Here is an 18,936-nt window from a genome sequence, read left to right as displayed (position 1 = left end):
GAGTCACCAATGTGCCTAGCTAATTTTTCAGTCATCCTTGAAGAGAGAGGTGAGATATAATAAAAAGTTAAGTGGAGGGGCGCCTGGGTGGCTCAGTCGGTTGAGTGTCTGCCTTTGGCTCGAGTCATGATCCCAGGATCCTGGGATCGAGCCCCGCATCGGGCTCCCTGCTTTGCGGGAAGCCTGCTTCTCCCTCTCCCACTCCCCCGTCTCTCTCTCTGTCAAATAAATAAATAAAATATTTTAAAAAAAAAGTTAAGTGGAGCTCCCAGGAAAGCTCTTTTTTTTTAATAAAGATTTTATTTTTTTATTTGACAGAGAGAGAGAGAGAGAGAGAGAGGGAGAGCACAAGCAGGGGGAGCAGCAGAGGGAGAAGGAGAAGCAGGCTCTCTGCTGAGCAAGGAGCCCGACACAGGGCCTGATCCCAGGATCCTGGGATCATGACCTTGGCTGAAGGCAGACGCTCAACTGACTGAGCCACCCAGGCGCCCTCCCACGAAAGTTCTTTACTCCCCATCTCTCTGCTTCCTGCCTGGAATGTATATGTGGCTTCTGGAGTTCCAGCAGCCATAATGAGACCATGAAGCAAACTTTAAGATTTTATTTATTTATTTGATAGCGACACAGCGAGAGAGGGAACACAAGCAGGGGGAGTGGGAGAGGGAGAAGCAGGCTCCCTCTTCCTGGCCACAGCCAGGATGGTGACAGAGAAAGATGGGAACCTAGGTCCCACCTCTGAATGTCCTATATGTGACAAAATAAGCCTTTGTCTTGTTTAAGCTATTGCTTTTTTGTTATATGAACTTGAAGCTACCCTGTGTCCGGTACTGTTCCAGGTACTAGGAATGAAGATGAGGAAAATACACTGACAGTTCCTGCCTCATGAAACTTATAATTTTTTTTTAAAGCCCAATGCAGGGCTTGAACTCCTGACCCTGAGATCAAGACCTAGACTGAGATCAAGAATCAGACGCTTAGCTGACTGAACCACCCAGGTGCCCCATGAAGTTTATAATTTAGTTGGAAGAGCAAAATAAACAAGATAAATAAAAATAGTTTGTTAGGTAGTACCAATGCCTAAGGAGTACAAATAAAGCAAGGGAGCGGATATGAAGTGTGCAGGTTGGGGGAAGGCTTAACATTTTAGAGCGTAGCCAAGGACCCTGTGGGATTTTACCGAGGTAGTGAGGCGCCCTTTGTATAAAGACCTAAAGGATGGGGCGCCTGGGTGGCTCAGTCCTTAAACGTCTGCCTTCGGCTCAGGTCATGATCCCAGGGTCCTGGGATCGAGCCCCGCGTCAGGCTCCCTGCTCGGTGGGAAGCCTGCTTCTCCCTCTCCCACTCCCCCTGCTTGTGTTCCCTCTCTCGCTGTGTCGCTATCAAATAAATAAATAAAATCTTAAAAAAAAAATAAAGACCTAAAGGAAGTAAGGGAGAGAGCAGAGGGATTTCTGGTGGAAGAGCCTTCTAGTTGGAAAGAACAGCAAACACAAACACTGTGAGGCCAGAATGTTCAAGAATTACAATGGCTTGGCGTGGGTGGTGTAGGTATTAAGAGCTAATGTTTGAGAAGTGATAGAGCCAGGTCCAGCAGGGCCTCACGGGTAGTAGGAGGGATTTTGGCTTCTGCTCTGAATGAGAAGGGGCTATGCGGAGGGTTCTGAGCAGGGGAGTCATGAGATCTGCTTTATATAGGAACAGAACCACTGTGGTTACTGTGTTGAGACAAGGCAGCAGAGGACAAAGGTGCAGGCACAGAGACTGATGAGGAGGTGACAGCATCATCGAGGTGAGAGGTGATGGTGGCTTGGACCCTAGTGAAAGCAGTGGAGGTAGGAGGGTGGGGGATCCTGGAAACTAGGGAGAGCCATTAAAATTACTGGTGGCCCAAGGGCACCTGGCTGGCTTGGTCAGTAGAGCTTTCCTTCTTTTTTAAAGATTTTTATTTATTTGAGAGAGAGAGAGAGTGAGAGAGGAGTGAGGGACAGAGGGAGAAGCAGGCTCCCCGCTGAGCAGGGAGCCCGATGTGGGGCTCCATCTCAGGGACTCTGAGCAACTGGAGAGAGAGATCCGCCATCAACAGAGTTGGAGCAAACTGGTTCCTCTACCCTTACCCTCAATGGGAGGAACGGATTTGAGGGGTAATAGCAGCAGGTCAGTTTTGGGTATTTAGGTTTTTTTTTTTTAAGATTTTTTTTTGCGGGGGGGATGCCTGGGTGGCTCAGTTGGTTGAGCATCTGCCTTCGGCTGGGGTCATGATTGAGTCCCGGGATCAAGTCCTGCATTGGGCTCCCTGCTCAGCCTCCTTCTCCCTCTGCCTGCCACTCCCCCTGCTTGTGCTTGCTCTCTCTCTCTCTGTCAAATAAATAAATAAATAAATAAATAAATAAATAAATAAATAAATAAATATTTGACAGAGAGAGACACAGCGAGAGAGGGAACACAAGCAGGGGTCGTGGGAGAGGGAGAAGCAGGCTTCCCACCGAGCAGGGAGCCCGATGCGGGGCTCGATCCCGGGACCCTGGGATCATGACCTGGGCCGAAGGCAGACACTTAATGACTGAGCCACCCAGGCGCCCCAATAAATAAAATCTTTAAAAAAAAGATTAAAAAAAATATTCTCTACTTCCAATGTGGGGCTCAAACTCACGATCCTGAGATCAAGAGTTGTACGCTCTATGCACTGAGCCATCCGGGCACCCCAGTTTTGGATGTTTTGAATTTGAGATGCCCATTAGATGCCAAAAGAAGATGTTGAGTAGAGTTGGACACATTAAGTCGGAATTCAAGGGAGAGGTGGGTCCATCCTGGAAGCCATCAGGATGTAGATGTAGATATCATGTGACTGGAGAAGGTCACCAAGTGGGTGAGTGCGGAGAAAAAAAGGGATGTGAACCCTGAACCACGGGCCCCTCTGATGTTTAGAGCAGGAGGCAAGGTGGAGCCAGTGAAGAAAGTTGAGAAGACCAGAGTGGAAGGAGGAAAACCAGCAAGCCTGGAGCTGTCATGGCCATGAGAGAAAAAATACTTAATGGGGAGAGAGTGAGAGATGGTGCTCATTGCTCATCAAACTGGCCATAGAAACACTTCTGAAGAGTTCTCCGTACCTAGTAAGCATCCAGTTCATGGAAGGTGGTACTGTGTAACACACACACATATGCACACACACAGACACACACACACCACACACACAGACACACACACCACACACAGATAGACACACACAGACACACTCCACACACAGACACACATAGACACACACACCAACCACACACACTCCACACACACACACACCACACACACATGCATGCACACACACCACACACACCACACACAGACACACACACCACACACACATACCACACAGACACACACAGACACCCACCACACACACACCACACACACACATACAGCACATACACACCACACACAGACACACACACCACACACAGACACACACACACCACACACACATTGCACACACAGACACACACCACACACAGACACCACACACACCACACACAGACACACATACACACAGAGCACACACAGACACACACACCACACACACATCGCACACACACAGACACACATACACCACACACACACCACACCACACACAGACACACACACCACACACAGCACACACACACACACAGCACACACACACACACACACACACACACACACGGGAGCCCTAAGCCACTTTGGTGGCCCCTTACCTCATTCCCAGATCCTAGGAGCTGTCCCCTCCCACCCCCCCACCCCCCGGGGCTGCACTGAGCCACACAGCAGGTGGAAAGGCTGTACATTTGCTGCCCTGCCTCTTGCGTGTTTGCGTCCCTGGGTAAGTGACTCCATCTCACCGGGCCTCCTTTTCTTACCAGTAAACTGGAGATGGAACATTGCCGCTGCAATCTTCAGAGGCTACCGTGAGCGAAGGCTTGAAAGCTTCTAGCATAAGGTCTTTGCCTGGCATTGAATTCCTTCCCTCCGTCTGGCCGTCTCCAGTATGATACCTGCCGAATGTCGTCACTGAAGTACAGTATGTCTCTATTCTGACCATGAACGTAACAGATGTTCTTGCCGGGCACCCGCTGTGCTGGGCAACACGAGGAGGATGAACTAAGTACAAAAACATGGACTCCTACCTCCGAGAAAAGCACAACCGTGCTGAGCAAGACATTGGCAGTACAAACTCCCAACTAATGAGACTGATGTACCTCAGTGCCGAGTATCAGGCATCCTAAGGACGACTGCCATTTAGAGGGAGAGCTTGGTGGGGCTGGAGGGCTTCTTGGAGGAAGTGGGCTCTGTGATAGACTGAAGTGCTGGTAGGATTTTCACAGAGAGGGGAGGTAGGTAGCACAGCTTCTTGTAGAGTGTTGTCTGGGAACAGTGGCATGAGCCAACAATTGGGCAGGAGTGCCCATGATGCCCCCTGAGGGCTTTGAGTGCCATTGGGATGGAGCTCTGAGGTCATGGGTTCAATGGAGGGAGAGACCTGGAGAGCTGAGGAGGACCAGGTGGGAAACTGGAGGTGCCATACCTCAGCAGGAGATCAAGGATTTTATTCTGAGGGACAAATCTGAAGGTACAGGTGTTAGAGCAAGGGCGTTACCCGATGACGTATGGTGGGAGGGAGTGGGAAGGTAGAGGAGAAGAATCTAAAGCAATCAGGGTGAGTGACAGGGATGACCCAAAGTCTGGTCCAATATCCGGGCCTGGGTGACTGGAAGAGTCAAAGCATTTTGGAGATGGACGTGACCTTGGGCGATTTACTCTTATGTAGACATTTGAGAAACAGAACCCAACTCAAGGCCACCCAACTAGTTAGGGGCCGAGTCAGGAAATGAACTCATGTTAAAGGTTTAGTGCAAGGGGATGGGGAAGGAATTTGCCTCTGGGGTGATCAGGTTTGGGGCACATGGGGACGTATGAGCTGATGAATCCAGCAGGCTGCTGAAAATGTGGGTCTGGGGCCCAGGGAGGTATCAGCTAGGGTTTGGGGGGGTGGGCATTCTCATCATAGAACAGAGGACACGGTTAGAACCCCAAGGGGCAATGTGCTGAGACAAAAGGCCAGAAGCCCCAAGACTGAAGCTTGACGTCCAAGAACAGGATCCAGGAGAAAGGGCGGCCAGAGAGGTGGGATGTGGCCCAGACGTGAACGCAGTGATCAAGAGAAAAGGGGTTGGTTAGTGCTGTCTAGGGGCTTAGACACTTGGCTCCGATCTCCCCAGCCCCACTGAAGTAGATGGCCGCAAACTCCTTAACCCTTCTCCCACTGAGATGCGGAGTCTTTGCTTCCTCCCCTTAAATGTGGGCAGGCTCTGTGATGAATGTGCCCAGAGACTAGAATGGAAGGGACGCCATGCGGCTTCCGGGCCCAAGTCTCCAGACACTGGCAGGTCCAACTTTCTGCTCTAAGAACACTCGCTCTTGGAACACAGCCACCGTGTTGTGAAAAAGGCCCCAGTCCTGTAGAATGGTCCAAGGGAGGAAGAATCAGAGCTCCTGGTCAAAGCATAGTATTGACTCTCCAGCTGTGTGATGCCACCACCTTGAAAGGAGAGTGCAGGTGAGGTGCCCAGGGAGGTACGCCATCCCTGATGAGTTCTCAGATTTGTGAGCAAAATAAAGACTGTTCCTAAGTTACTAAAGTGTGGGGTGGTTTGTTATGCAACAATATCCTGTCTCCTCGGTGCACTTGGGTCTCTTCTCCAAGGGCAAGGTGAACGGTGGGGGGCCCTTTGGAGCGTCCCTCTCCCCCCAGCCTCCCTTTGCTTCTGTTCTGGTGGTCGGTGACCCTCATGGGGCTTAGGGCTCCATGTCAGTCAATGGCAACGGTGGCCCAAGACCTCTAGGGGGGTATTGGGAGTGGCCACACAGAGAGGCTCATGGTGACTCAACAAGGACAGAACAGAACAGGCTCTGGTCTCTGAGTTACCCACTGGCAGCCCAAAGCCTGGCATCTGGTACCATAAACACACAGAAAAGACAAGTGTCTGCTGAGCCCCTGCTGAGCCTGTCACAATAAACTGGGGGATCTGGGCCTCAGCCGAACCAGGGGACAAATAGCCCAATCATTTAAACAACTCGATGCCCATTTTTCTTTCCTGTACATTCGTTTATTTAAAAAAGTGTAGGAAATGAATAAAATGGTACCTAAAAAGTATCTACAACGAAATAAATTATTCCCAGTTACGCATTTCAGATCCACACAAACCGGTCCTCTAACATTGACCAAGGTTACATTCCCCAAGGACTTATATGCTTTCCCCCCGCTCTGACTCTTCCTGAGACTTTTCCCCTCCTGTGCGAAGTGACTATAGCATTAAGCCCCATCCTGTATGAGCTGGGCTTCCCCACAAGCATTGTGGACAGGCGTGGAGGCAGCCCAGGGGTCCACAGACCCAGCGGCAGGGCACACAGTAGGCGTCAGCAAATGTGTCCAAGTGGTTTCCAGCGGCCCTGACGTATTTTACCTAAGTAGGGTCTGGGCTTTAAAGAGAAGAGTCAGAAGTATGTTGGGCTGGCACCTCCAGGAGGCATAGCTTCAGAAAACATGAAATTCGCCTGAGGTCTCAGGAAGGTAGCAACTGGGCGTGGAGTTTGGAGCTCTCGGTTAAAAGCAAATGGCCCCATGGGGCCCTTGTAAGTAAGGGCAGAACGTGTGACACCAGGCCAAGGGTGGCCTGCCACACTCCGTGGCCGTGGGATGCAGAGCACTGAGGCCAGGTCTCCAGCAGTGGTTTTAAGTCATGATACAATGGCAGTTGGGGGGAGGAAGCCCCAGCCCTCCTCTGGCCCTTCATGGGAAGGGGGTCAAGAGTCCGAAGGTAACTGGGCAGGAGCCCGCCTTTTATAAGGGAAAGGTGCCAGGGGCTGCACCCAGGGTGTCAGCCAAACAACAAACTCTTCCTTCTGGAAAGAGTTCAAGAGGCCTTGGAATACACGCCATTTAGGAGATTGCAAAACTCCTTTTCAGGGAGGCAAAGTAGCACATGCAAGCAAGTCTAGGCAGTGCTTTTCCAAGGTGAATTCACTGAACACAGTGAAGGGCATTTATTTTTTAAAGGAGGTTTGGCCACAGAAACATTGACGTTTGGACCATGCCGACAAGACAGAACAGGATCCCTCTCCTCCCAGAATTGATCAGGGCCCACAGAGGCAAACACTCCGCCTCGTGGGAGCTGGGCTGGTCATTTGTATAAATGAGGGATGTGGGCCGCGTACGAGAAAAAACTTTCGTGAAACACACACCAGCCTTGAGGCCCATCTTATCCTTTGATAAGAGACACATACGGGTCCTAAACTTTCCATTTCATTATGAACAAAGCAACCCCCTGGGGGTGGGGAGGGGGCACTGATCAACAGCCACAGACGCTCAGCATCAGTGAGGGAGGCAAGAGGGAGTGGTGGGGACTGGGGTGAACTGGGGAACCAGGCACCCCACCAGCTTCCGCCAGGTGACAGTGTGAGCCCCAGCAACGGCCAGATCTCCTGATCTGGATTTTTATGCAAAAATTGTATAATTTTAAATGTTAGTAACAAATTCTTCCAAAAAGATTCTGCAGGCCAAACAAAACACACCTGCGGGCTGGGTTGTTTCCCAGTCTCTCTTGCAGCGGCAGGACGGTGTGATAGGCAGAATCATGGGTCCCCAAGGATGTCCATGTCCTGATCCCCCAGAACCTGAGGCTGTGTTAACTTACGTGGCAAAAGGGACTTTTCAGTGTGATTAAATTACAGATCCGGAGATGGGGAGATTTTCCTGGATTGTTTGAGTGAGTGGGCTTTATAAGCGAAAGGTCCATATAAGGCAGAGAAGGAAGGAGAGCATCAGTGTCACGTGGCAGCACGGGCGACCCAGTGTGACCAGCCAACAGAGGCATGGAGTGTGAGCAGCCTCTAAAAGCTTGAAAAGGCAAGGAAACCGATTCTCCCCTAGAGCCTCCAGAAGGAGCATAGCTCTGCTGACTCCCCGATTTTAGCCCAGGGAGACCCACTTTGCCCTTCTGCTCTCCAGAACCCTAAGATAAGAAATCTATGTTGTGTTGAGCTGCCATGTTTGAGGTGATCGGTTACAGTAGCAACAAGGAGCTAACACGTGGCCATTCTCTGGTGTATTTTTAGACATTGCTAGAGTTTGAAAATACTCTCTAGATTTCTCTTTAAATGCCGAAGTATTGCTGGAGCGGGGACAGCCACACAGCAATTCAAGGAAATTTTTCTTACTTCTAGGACTCAAGATAAATCTGTGCAGTGGGATAACCACACGCGGAGCAGGAGAACCAGGAAGTCGCTTATCAATGCCCTCAAACACACACACCCTGTTTTGGCTGGACAGACTGCAAATTATTCCCACCTTCCAGGGGACAGGCACATGTTTATCTAGTGGTCGGTAGAAGTCAAAACCCAGCCATCCAACCAGTTCGCATGAGTTGTCACCATGTCAGGTAAAAAGAGCTACGTGGTTATGCATTCGACTCCTTAAATATACAGGACCACCAAATAAATAATAATAATAATAATAATAAAAATAATAAGGCACATTATCATTTTCATCCGGGGGGCTCCAGCGGGAACAGGACCTTGGATGGGCTCCGAGGGATTGGAATTGTTGCCCTGAAGAGGTCCAAGTCCAAGTCCAAATCCAAGTCCAAGTCCAAATCCAGAGCTTGTTGCAACCTTGTATGTGGTGACTCATAGCCCTGTCCTCTCATTATGGGCTGATTTACAACCCAACCCGAGTTTAGAAGGACATGAACTGTGACGATTGTATCCAGGTCAGAATTCATCACTTTCCAACACCCCATCATTGGAATGAATCCCCTTGGAAATCAGAGGTCGGTGGTGTCCTGAAAAACCTCCTGCTCTTCCTTCCATATAATTCCTCTTTAGGATTTCTGCTTGAGACCCCTAAAGGGTGTCTCAATGCCCTATTTTAGGCAAAGTCTTTGGGATGGGTCCAAGTTACTCCCCAGGCTCCTCTGGCTCATGGGTGTCCAGCAAGGGAATGTCTGTGCTCCCGTTGTTGGGGTGGGAGAAGGTATATAGTTTGGTCTCAGACTCAGCAGGGAAGCCAGGGGATGGCTCATCTGTGGTCAACTTTGCAGTCGGGGCCCTGGAGCATATGGGGGGCGGGGAGGGGGGGCAGTCTCCTGTGGGGCCCTGGAAGGGCCGATAGGTGTCCACCTCTGGCTGCAGGAAGGAGCCGTTGGAATCCTGTAGCAGATGCCCATACACCATGGTGTCATCGATGACAGCATACACGTGGGAATCACTGTCCTTTCGTCCTTTCTGACACTTTTTTGGCTGCATCGGCATCTGGGTGTTGATGTTGCCATTGTAGATGCCTACAGGTGGGCCTTTGTTTTTCTTCTTTTTCCTACTGAAAGAAGGGGAACAAGACAGAGTCAGGAAAAGCAGGATCTTAGCTGTGCTCCATTGGCATAGCCCTACAGGAACTGGGGCACTTCGGGGTTCTCGCACGTCTCCCCCAAGGCCCTCAAATCCCTTAGCCCTTGGAACTGAAACTACTGTCCTTTGGGAGCATTTAGAAGGGACTAGCTCTGTCTCCAGTCTTCACAGTGGATGCAGGGTATCCAGGGGTGGGAACAGCTGATAACCAGCCCCTCTTTCCTATGAGAAAGGGTGCTGCCCCAGCCCGACCACATCCGGTGTGGTCGTGCCCCCGTCAACGCTCTAGGATGCAGTCTTTCCCATAGCTAATGCTTCATCCCTCTTTTGCATGGGTAGAAGCTCTGACCATCTGGATTCTAAGTGATGTAACAGAGGAGACTCGGGATGCGAGGCTGTATCTTAGTTTTTAGCTGGAGTTGGGGACAGTGGGACTCAGTATTAGCAGAGGTATCCAGTCCCTTCACGCAGTAGCCTGCATAAGGGGAACATCCTGCATAAAGGGACAGAGCTCAAAAGAAGACAGCATTCAGGCTGGGGCATGCCAGAGCTCCTCAATAACACCATTAACCTTTGCTTTGTAATGTTCTTTGGTAGTTGGGTGTGGATGGGCATTAGCACTCTCCGCCACGGAAAACAAAGCTTCGCCCTCCATCTCCATGAGCCAAAAGCCTGGGGTGCTGGCTTTTTAGCTGACCAGTGATTCAAATGGAGGACATTAGTTCAATTAACATAATGGACACTATAATGCACAGGCTGACTAATTGTGGACAGGCTTCCTGTCCTTTTCTGAGATAAAAATAATGCAGTACATTTAGCTTGTAACACTGAGTGTCTGGCTGGGGTGATGGGTTCCAAAGGCTCCTGCCTGAAGCCCTGAGATGGATGCCCCTCCTTTGTGCTCCATGGAGCCTTGATTGTCCCCACCACTGTTCTTCTCAGGCCAGAACCGGGGCAGTTTAGAGATGGAGGCAAGAGGTGGACCCTCCCCTTGCCTGGTTCCCACCCAGTGAGGAAGAAGTGTGTGCTTAACACCGTGCTTTCTGATCTGGGTGGCAGAGACTGCACCCCAGACAAGAAAGTTTCCTAGAGAAACCATAAAATAATTTGTTGAAAGAAGTCCTTTCCCCCTGTGTGGGGAAATTCCATTTCACGGAGAAAAGGCTTTTCCCTGGATCTGCCGCGGGCAGCCCCTTCCTCATCAGTGGAGACATTTCTAGACAGTCTCACTGTGGGTCGGGAATTTTGGTTGTTTGCTCACAGCCCCAGTTAATAATAAAAAAGAAAAAATTCTCTTTAGCTTGTTCCAAGGTTGAATCGCGCTAAGGAAAGCAATTTCCTTCTCCCTCACGGCTTTAATCAGAAATACGTGCAGAATTGATAAAATCTGGTGGCGTCCCTATTCTGTCTCAAAAGGTCAAGCCTCTGCCTTCATAAAACAGCAGCTCTCATCCTGAGGGGGTGGAAGGTGAGATGAGTCAGGTAACTGGGCCTTCCTTCCTTTCGCCCACAGGGCTCGCTTTTTGGTGCCTGTCTGGAGTCCAATAAAGAAGCGCAAAAAATTTAAGAAACCGGAGGAGAACCAGCTGGGGTGGCATGTGTTTGCTCTCCAAGTGACAGGGGACGCAGGCTCAGAGCCCTGGCCTGGGTTGGGGGTGGCGGTGGGGTCTGACGTGAGCATTTTCCTGCTAAGATCATCTCCGGATGACCACCGTCTGATGGGCAGACAGTAAATGATTTCCAGGGGACTCCTGCTGAGACAGCTGCGTAAAAACCGCAGGCTAACACGTCACCAGCTGCGTCTTCTGTCCCCACCCCCACCCAAGCATAACTCACATCTGGCAATATTATTTAATACCCATCCCTGGGAGAGGAATGGGAAGAGAGAAAAGAAGTCAGTAATTAACGACAGCTCTGGTCTGTGTGATCTAAGGAGGCGTCAGATCGGCGGAAGACAGTTTGAGAAATTCCACCTACTTCTTTTTCACAAAGCAAATGATGAGTCCGAGGGCAAACAGCAGTAAGGCGCCACCTCCCACGACCACGATGATGATGACAGTCAGGTCTGTGAGCAGAGACACGAGGGAGAGGGATGAGGAGACACGGGGGTGGTCAGGCAGACAATGAACTGGGGCAGACAGTCTCCAGAGATGGCCGCCATCCCTCCCCTCCCTCCCCAGACACACATGCTGCTCCTCACATCAAGAGGAGCCAATTTCCCTTCTTCTTCACTCTTCTTGACTTGCCGGTGCTGGGGCCTTTTAGAGGCCTGGTAACTTCTTGTACTTTCTGTCTGAGGGGCAGCGGGTCAGTCAGTGTGTAAGAAGGTTGCCCATGCTGAGGCCACCATGCTGTGAGGAAGCCCAAGCCAACCACGTGGAGACTCTGTGAGGAAATGGACCCAGGAACCTGGCTGAAAGTACCAAGGCTGCAGATGACCCATCCCCGCCACCCTCTAGCTGTTTGAGGCATCTGGTGGCAGCCCCAGATATCTAAGAGCAGAGAAGAACCATGTGGCTGTGTCCTGTCCAAATTCCTGACCCATGGAATTGTGAGCAAACAAAATGGCTGTTGTCTAAGCTACTGAATCTTGGGGCTATTTGTTAGGCGGTGACAGAGAACTAAAACAAACTACAGGCCCTACCAGATCCCTTCCAAAGTCTACTCTGGGCCTACCGTGGGGTGTGTCCACCCAGGCACCACGCCTACATGGGAGAGAGGGGCAGAGGGCTGTAGGGGAAAGCAGGGAGGCAAAGTCAGAAGTGAGGGTGCTAAGGACAGGGTTGTTTCATATGTGCTGTCCTTTTTTTATAGTTGTACAAAGGACAAAGGAAATAAATCAGACAGGGAGCCCTGCACCAAACAGGGATTTAGAAGTTCTTGCTTGTTTGGGGCACCTGGGTGGCTCAGCTGTTAAGTGTCTGCCTTCGGCTTGGGTCATGGTCCCAGGGTCCTGGGATCGAGCCCCGCATCGGGCTCCCTGCTCAGCAGGGAGCCTGCTGCTCCCTCTCCTATTCTCCCTGCATGTGTTCCCTCTCTTGCTGTGTCTCTGTCAAATAAATAAATAAAATCTTAAAAAATGCCAGTGCCGGGAGCCTGGGTGGCTCAGTTGGTTGGGCGACTGCCTTCGGCTCAGGTCATGATCCTGGAGTCCTGGGATCGAGTCCTGCATCGGGCTCCCTGCTCGGCGGGGAGTCTGCTTCTCCCTCTGACCCTCCCCCCTCTCATGCGCTCTCTCTCTATCTCATTCTCTCTCTCAAATAAATAAATAAAAAAATAAAAATCTTTTAAAAAAAAATGCCAGTGCCAAGTTCTGTGTCACACTTTCCAGGTCCCCGCATTTGAATCCCCAACACTTGAATTCCCAATGATACTTCTATGAGGTCGTTATAACCATTTACCCTCTAAGACGAGGAAGGTTAAGAGAGTGAAGAACCTTCCCCTATGCCAGAGAGAGAGTAATAGTAAACGACAGTGATAGATGGATGACAAAATTGCCCTAGTTCCCCACAACCATGTCTTAGACTATGTGACTCTGGAGCTCCTCCCACCAAGAGGTGGAGTCTATTTGTCCACCCCTTGAATTTGGCCAGGCCCAAAGAATTCTGTAGAAGGGATGCTATGAGTTCCTAATGCAAGCATCAAGAGACCTTGTATGCTTCTTCCAGACTCTCTTGGATCTCTCTGCCTCTGCCATGAGAACAAGGCCCAGGCTGGAGTGTCAGGGAGCGTGGGGAGGAGAGCCAAGGAAGCTAGTTATCTCAGCTGATTGCGGCTGGGCCCAGACGTGTGAGAGTGCATGGCTAAGACCACCAGAGTCCTCTAGCTGCCTGCAGCTGCCCACAGGTGCATGAGGGAGTGAACCCGGATAAGCCCAGCTCAGACCAGAATTGCCTAGTCAAGATGTAAGCAATAATAAATGGCTGTCTTTAAGCCACTAAGTTCTGGGGTGGTTTGTTATAGAGCATTACTGATGCAAACGCTGACTCATGGACAGCCAGGACTCAAATCCATGTTTTCTGGATTTTTTTTGCCTCCCAGGTTTGCCCCCTACCCTTCAGCTGCCAATTTGCTGTCCACACCCTGGCCCCCACAAGACCTTGCAGGCCCTTACCCATAGTCCTTGGGGTAAGCAACACCCAGAAGAACAGGTCCAGCTGCTTGCCACTCACAGGGCTGCAGTTGGAGATGTTGACCCAGAAGCTGTGGTGGTGAAAGCTTGGCTTGGGAAGCACCTCGTCCTCCAGGCTGAAGATCTCCTCCACCTTGCTCCGCTGCTCCTGGATGATCATGAACGCACGCCCCGTCTGGCAGACAACGCCAGTCCGCTCCTTGAGGAAGGTCAGGCAGGCCACCTGGTTGCTGGGTACGCTGATGTTCCAGGACACTGAGGTGAGGGACGGCAGGCCCCGGTCCCAGTTAGGGCTCCTCAGGTAGACCTTGTTTTTTGTGTCTGGGGTCACTGTGAAAACACCTTCCTCTGCAGGAAAGGGGAGAGAATCCACACAAGATGTTTCACTGAATCAAAATGGACGTTAACCTGTCTAGACTTTTCTAGAGTTTTCTGCGATGACAGAAAAGTTCTCCATGGGCTCACCCCATTTTATTACGCTTTGCAGATTCTGCGAATTTTTAAGAATTGAGTGTTTGTGGCAACCCTGCATTGAGCAAGTCTGTGGCACCATTTTTCCAATAGCATTTGCCATTTTTTTTGTGTGTGTCTCTGTCACATTTTGGTGATTCTCCCAACATTTCAAATTTTTCATTATTGTATTTGTTATGGTGATCTGTGATCAGTGATTGCAACTTGCTGAAAGCTCAGATGAAGGTTAGCATTTTTTAGCAAGGAAGTTTTTTGTTTTGTTTTGTTTTTCTTACAAAGTTTTTATTTTTAAGTAATCTCTACATCCAACATGGGGCTCGACCTTACAAGCCCGAGATCAAGAGTCACATGCTCTACCAACAAAGGGAGCCACGCACCCTGGCAATAAAGAATTTAAAATTAAGGCATGTACATTGTTTTTTTTTTTTTTAGACACGGTGCTATTGCACACTTACTAGACTACAGTATGGTGTAAAGAGAACTTTTATATGCACCAGGAAACAAAAAAACTCATTTCATTTGTTTTATTGTGGTGGTCTGGAACCGAACCTGCAATAAAACCGAACTCTCCTGGATACCCATATCTGCACTGCCCAAGCACATAGCCATCACCAGGTGTGTCTGTGGAAGACCCAAAATGTGCTCAAATGTGACTGAGGAGCTGAATTTTAAATTTTTTTTTTTTTTAAGAACAAAGCATTTTTTTTTAAAGATTTTATTTATTTATTTAATTGACAGAGAGAGAGAGACAGCGAGAGAGGGAACACAAGCAGGGGGAGGGTCAGAGGGAGAAGCAGGCTTCCCGCTGAGCAGGGAGCCCGATGCAGGGCTTGATCCCAGGACCCTGAGATCATGACCTGAGCTGAAGGCAGTCGCTTAACCAACTGAGCCACCCAGGCGCCCCTGAATTTTAAATTTTATTATTAATTTAAGTATAAATTGCCACACATGGCCAGTGACTGTTGGTCAGTACAAAGATTAGAGTCTCAGGTTACGTGCTCAGGTCTTTTGAACAAAACCAATCAACCAAACAACAAAAAAACCCAGGCTAGTTCACCAAACCACTGGTTATCTCTGAAAGCTTGCTTTCAGAAACACCCTCGACATAGCTGAGATTCACCTGACGCTCTGCTTCATGGTGGGACTGGTACAGAGCAATTTCTGTTCCCAAGGTTAAACTGCTTCCATTTCTGGGAAAAATGGTAGAAATGCAAAGCTGAAGACCTCCGATAGACATGTCACCTGACCTTCAGGTGAGATGAAACTCCAATGTTCCACATTGAGGAGGGTATGTCTTGTTTTCCAAGACTTCCCAGAGGAGTTTCTTGGGGAGCTGTGGGGATATCAGGCAGCTTGGACTGACCTTAATCTTATGGCCAAAGATTCTTCTCCTTCCCCACTCAGGTCTCTGGGAACAAAGTACGAAGTAAACCTCAGATAAAAGTCTTGGTCAATTTTTAAACGGCCTCTGACTTTGAGCCACTTGTAATGGCGACTGTGACTTTGAAAACCAACCATGGAGAGCTCACCATTGGGAGGGATTCAGACCCCGCTCACTGCCCAGCACCCTGAAGATCAAACACTAGCCTTGCAGGAGGGGCTGAGCCCCTGTGCTGAGAACAGGACCCTGGTGCTCTGGAGACCCTCCCCAGTCCACCTTCCTCTGTGCACTCCACGCCATGTTCTAAATTGTCAAAGCTGACTCACAAAAATGTCTGAATAAGGATTTTTATGCTACCGCCTTAAACATCTGGGACTCAGGAATATTTGGTTAGCTCTCATTGAAGCCCCTGCCTGCTTCCAAAAAAGGCTTGAACCTGATTCTTTGTCCTGCTGCCTGCCAACTGTTACCTCCCATTGTCAGAGTCTTCTTTTTTTTAAGATTAAAAAAAATTTTTTTAAAGATTTTATTTATTTATTTGAGAGAGAGAGAGAGAGAGAGAGAGAGAGAGAGAAACAGTATGAGAGGGGAGAGGGTCAGAGGGAGAAGCAGGGTCCCCGCTGAGCCGGGAGCCTGATGTGGGACTCGATCCCAGGACTCTGGGATCATGACCGGAGGCGAAGGCAGTCGCTTAACCAACTGAGCCACCCAGGCGCCCCAAGATTTTTAAATTTTTTATTAGAGAGAGAGAGAGTACAAGCAGGGGGAGCGGCAGGTAGAGGGCGAGGGAGAAGAAGCAGGCTCCCTGCTCAGCAGGGAGCCCAATGTGGGACTCGATCCTAAGGACCCTGGGATCATGACCTGAACCGAAGGCAGACGCTTAACTGTCTGAGCCACCCAGGTGCCCCCAGAGTCTTATTTCTAACTCCCGGGATTTTCCACACTAGGTGAATGGTGGAATCCGGATCAGGACACATCTTTCAGATTTCTTGTGAGAAGACCAGCCCACTCAGCTCTCCCTACTCTTCAAGTTGACAACTTAATGAAGATGATCCCAGAAGCAAAATAAGAGGGATGCCCCGCCAAGAAAGGGGCAGGGAGATGGGGATAGAGAGGGAGACCTCCTTACCTTTGAAGAATGGTATAAAGGACACGGTCAGGCCCTGCCTGGTGGCCTCTTGTCGGAAGCTGGGGGCAAATGTGCGGAGGGTCACCGAGATGTTCTGCTTCACCTGGATCTGCTCGATGGAGCCTCCAGGGCAGAAGAAGCCGAAGTAAAAGTCCTGGCCGGGGACGGCACTGGCCACCAGGTAGCTGAAGCTCGTGTTGCAGGCCTTCTCTTGCGTGTGCTGTTGCAGCTTCTGGGTGGGCACCAGTGCCAGGCTCAGCCTGTCCTTGGGCACCAGCAGCTTCCAGGAGAAGTCATGCAGCTGCACAGGCAGCTGGAGGATGTCCCCAGGCACCTGGAGGGAGTGGGACCTCCTGTGGCAGTACCGGTGGTCCGTGCAGCCTGGAAAAGAGGGGCTCGTGGTACCGGGCAGGGAGGGGACCAGCCCTGCGTCCTCCCCAGCTGGAGAGACTGCCCAGGCTTTCTTGCTTTTCCCTTTGGTCTCTCCTCTCCCACTCCGTCCCCCACTCTGGGCTCCCTGATGCTTCTTTTCCAGCCGCCCCTCTTGCTCTCTCACGTTCTTACTCCACCCTAAATTGGCAGACCGACTTCTGGGGGAGTACTTAGGGTTGAAATGTCCTCTTCCTGTGTGTCAGCCTCTCTTCTGTGGCTCTGAGTCTCAAATGCTCAGTATGGGCAGGGCGTAGGTTTTTCCTTCGCCCTGCTTCCCAGTGTCCCCGACTGTGGGGAAGTAGCTTGGTGCAGTGGTCAGAGCAGGCATGGAGCTGGGGAGGTATCTGCCACCTCCAAGTGGGCAGGCTGCCTCGCATCTTGTGGCCTCAGCTGTTGCATCTGTGGAAACCCTAAGAGCATCCATGTCGGAGGTCATGGTGGCCCAGCGGGGAGGGGACTAGGGGTTTTGCTGCCCTCCATTCATCAAACATTTAGTATGTGACTAATACATGTCCAGCACCCCCAGGGGCTAAAGGGACCAAAAAAAAAAAATAGAACAGGCTGCAGTTCTTGACCTCAGGACTCTCAGGGTCAGGCAAGAGGAGTCAAGTGTGTGGTGAGCCTGGAGGCGGGGGTGAGGGGTGTTGGGGGGTAGGGAGGCTACACAGAGGAGAGGATCTCAGGAGAGATGCTGGAAGGCTGGGCAGAGGCGCAGGCATGAGCTTGGGAGTGCAATGCACTTCTGAAGGATGCCCGTTCTCACTGAGGCTCTGGTCCTAGAGGGGCACATCTCCACCTCACTGTCCGCTGCCTGCCCTTGCTCACCCCGCATGGCGGGAGACAGCTCTGATCATACGATTTACAGCCTACCCAGCGGACCCCACTAAGAAGATAGGGCGGGGCAGCGAGACCTGCCCATGGCCCCGGAGGATTGTGCTAACCAAGGGGGCGTACTTATGGTTTTCTCGGCGTTCATCCACAGGCGAGTCAGATTATCACAAAGGAAGGAGATCTTGTGTTTGGAGCCAGACGTCAGGGTGAGGTTGGTGCTGCAGGTCCGAGACTCCAGGCACACAAAGCAGCCAGGGACAAACTTGCGGCTAAGCTTGATGGGCCGTGGCTCGATGGTGAGCGACATGGCTTGCTCGTTACTCAAGTCGACCAGGTAGATTTTGTCTGAAACCACGAAGAGAAAATAGGTCTGAAGCATGGATCAGCAGCCACCCTGTGAAGGGGCAAAAATTAGCATAAAAAGTCTCATGGCTGCGGAGCATTGGAAATATGTTTTATTATTACGAGAATATGCAAGCAGGTGCCTGGGCGGCTCAGTCAGTTAGGCATCTGCCTTCGGCTCAGGTCATGATCTCAGGGTCCTGGGATTGAGCCTCATGTCAGGAAGCTGAGGAAGTCTGCTTCTCCCTTTGCCCCTTCCCCCATTTGTGCTTGCTCTCTCACTGTCTCAAATAACAAAATCTTTTTTTTTTTTTTTTTTTAGATTTTATGTATTTATTTGAGAGAGAGAGAGAACAAGCAGGGGGAGGGAGAGGGAGAAGCAGGCTCCCCGCTGGGCAGGGAACCTGATGCGGGGCTCGATCCTAGGACCCTGAAATCACGACCTGAGCTGAAGGCAGATGCTTAACCAACTGAGCCACCCAGGTGCCCCTCAAATAATAAAATCTTAAAAAAAAAAAAAAGAACATACAAGAACTCTAGGAGAAATTTAAAAGGAAAAATAATGGACTGAATTTCTACCACCCGTATTTAACCGCTTTTACTTCTTCAAATTCATTTTAGTCCTTGTTCGTATGCATGCATATTTTCAACTGCTTAAAAGTATAGTATATATATAATTTTATACTCAGCTTTTACTTTATTACTTTACACAGGTTTACTTATTTTTCCATACAGTTTTCATATTCACGAGTCTTTGAAAATATTCAGTAATTTAGTGGCTGCGTGATAGTT

At 50.2% G+C, this 18,936-nt stretch overlaps 1 protein-coding gene across 1 annotated transcript in view; it reads right to left on the bottom strand.

Moving 5' to 3' along the window:
- Nucleotides 1-8,979: 8,979 nt before the first annotated feature.
- CDCP1 (CUB domain containing protein 1) overlaps nt 8,980-18,936 on the bottom strand; it is a 56,052-nt gene continuing 46,095 nt past the window's right edge. The window contains exons 5-9 of the mRNA XM_028126816.2: nt 17,926-18,147; nt 16,540-16,920; nt 13,541-13,906; nt 11,404-11,491; nt 8,980-9,394 (exon numbers count right to left, since the gene is read on the bottom strand). Coding sequence (XP_027982617.1) covers nt 8,980-9,394; nt 11,404-11,491; nt 13,541-13,906; nt 16,540-16,920; nt 17,926-18,147 — 1,472 coding nt within the window. The remainder of the gene's footprint in view (nt 9,395-11,403; nt 11,492-13,540; nt 13,907-16,539; nt 16,921-17,925; nt 18,148-18,936) is intronic.

The sequence above is a fragment of the Eumetopias jubatus genome, unplaced genomic scaffold (genome assembly GCF_037043125.1).
Source record: "Eumetopias jubatus isolate StellerSeaLion01/CBP00866 unplaced genomic scaffold, mEumJub1_p1.0 scaffold_1, whole genome shotgun sequence".
In the NCBI taxonomy this organism is placed as follows: Eukaryota; Metazoa; Chordata; class Mammalia; order Carnivora; family Otariidae; genus Eumetopias; species Eumetopias jubatus.
This window is presented reverse-complemented; position numbering and strand designations above follow the sequence as displayed.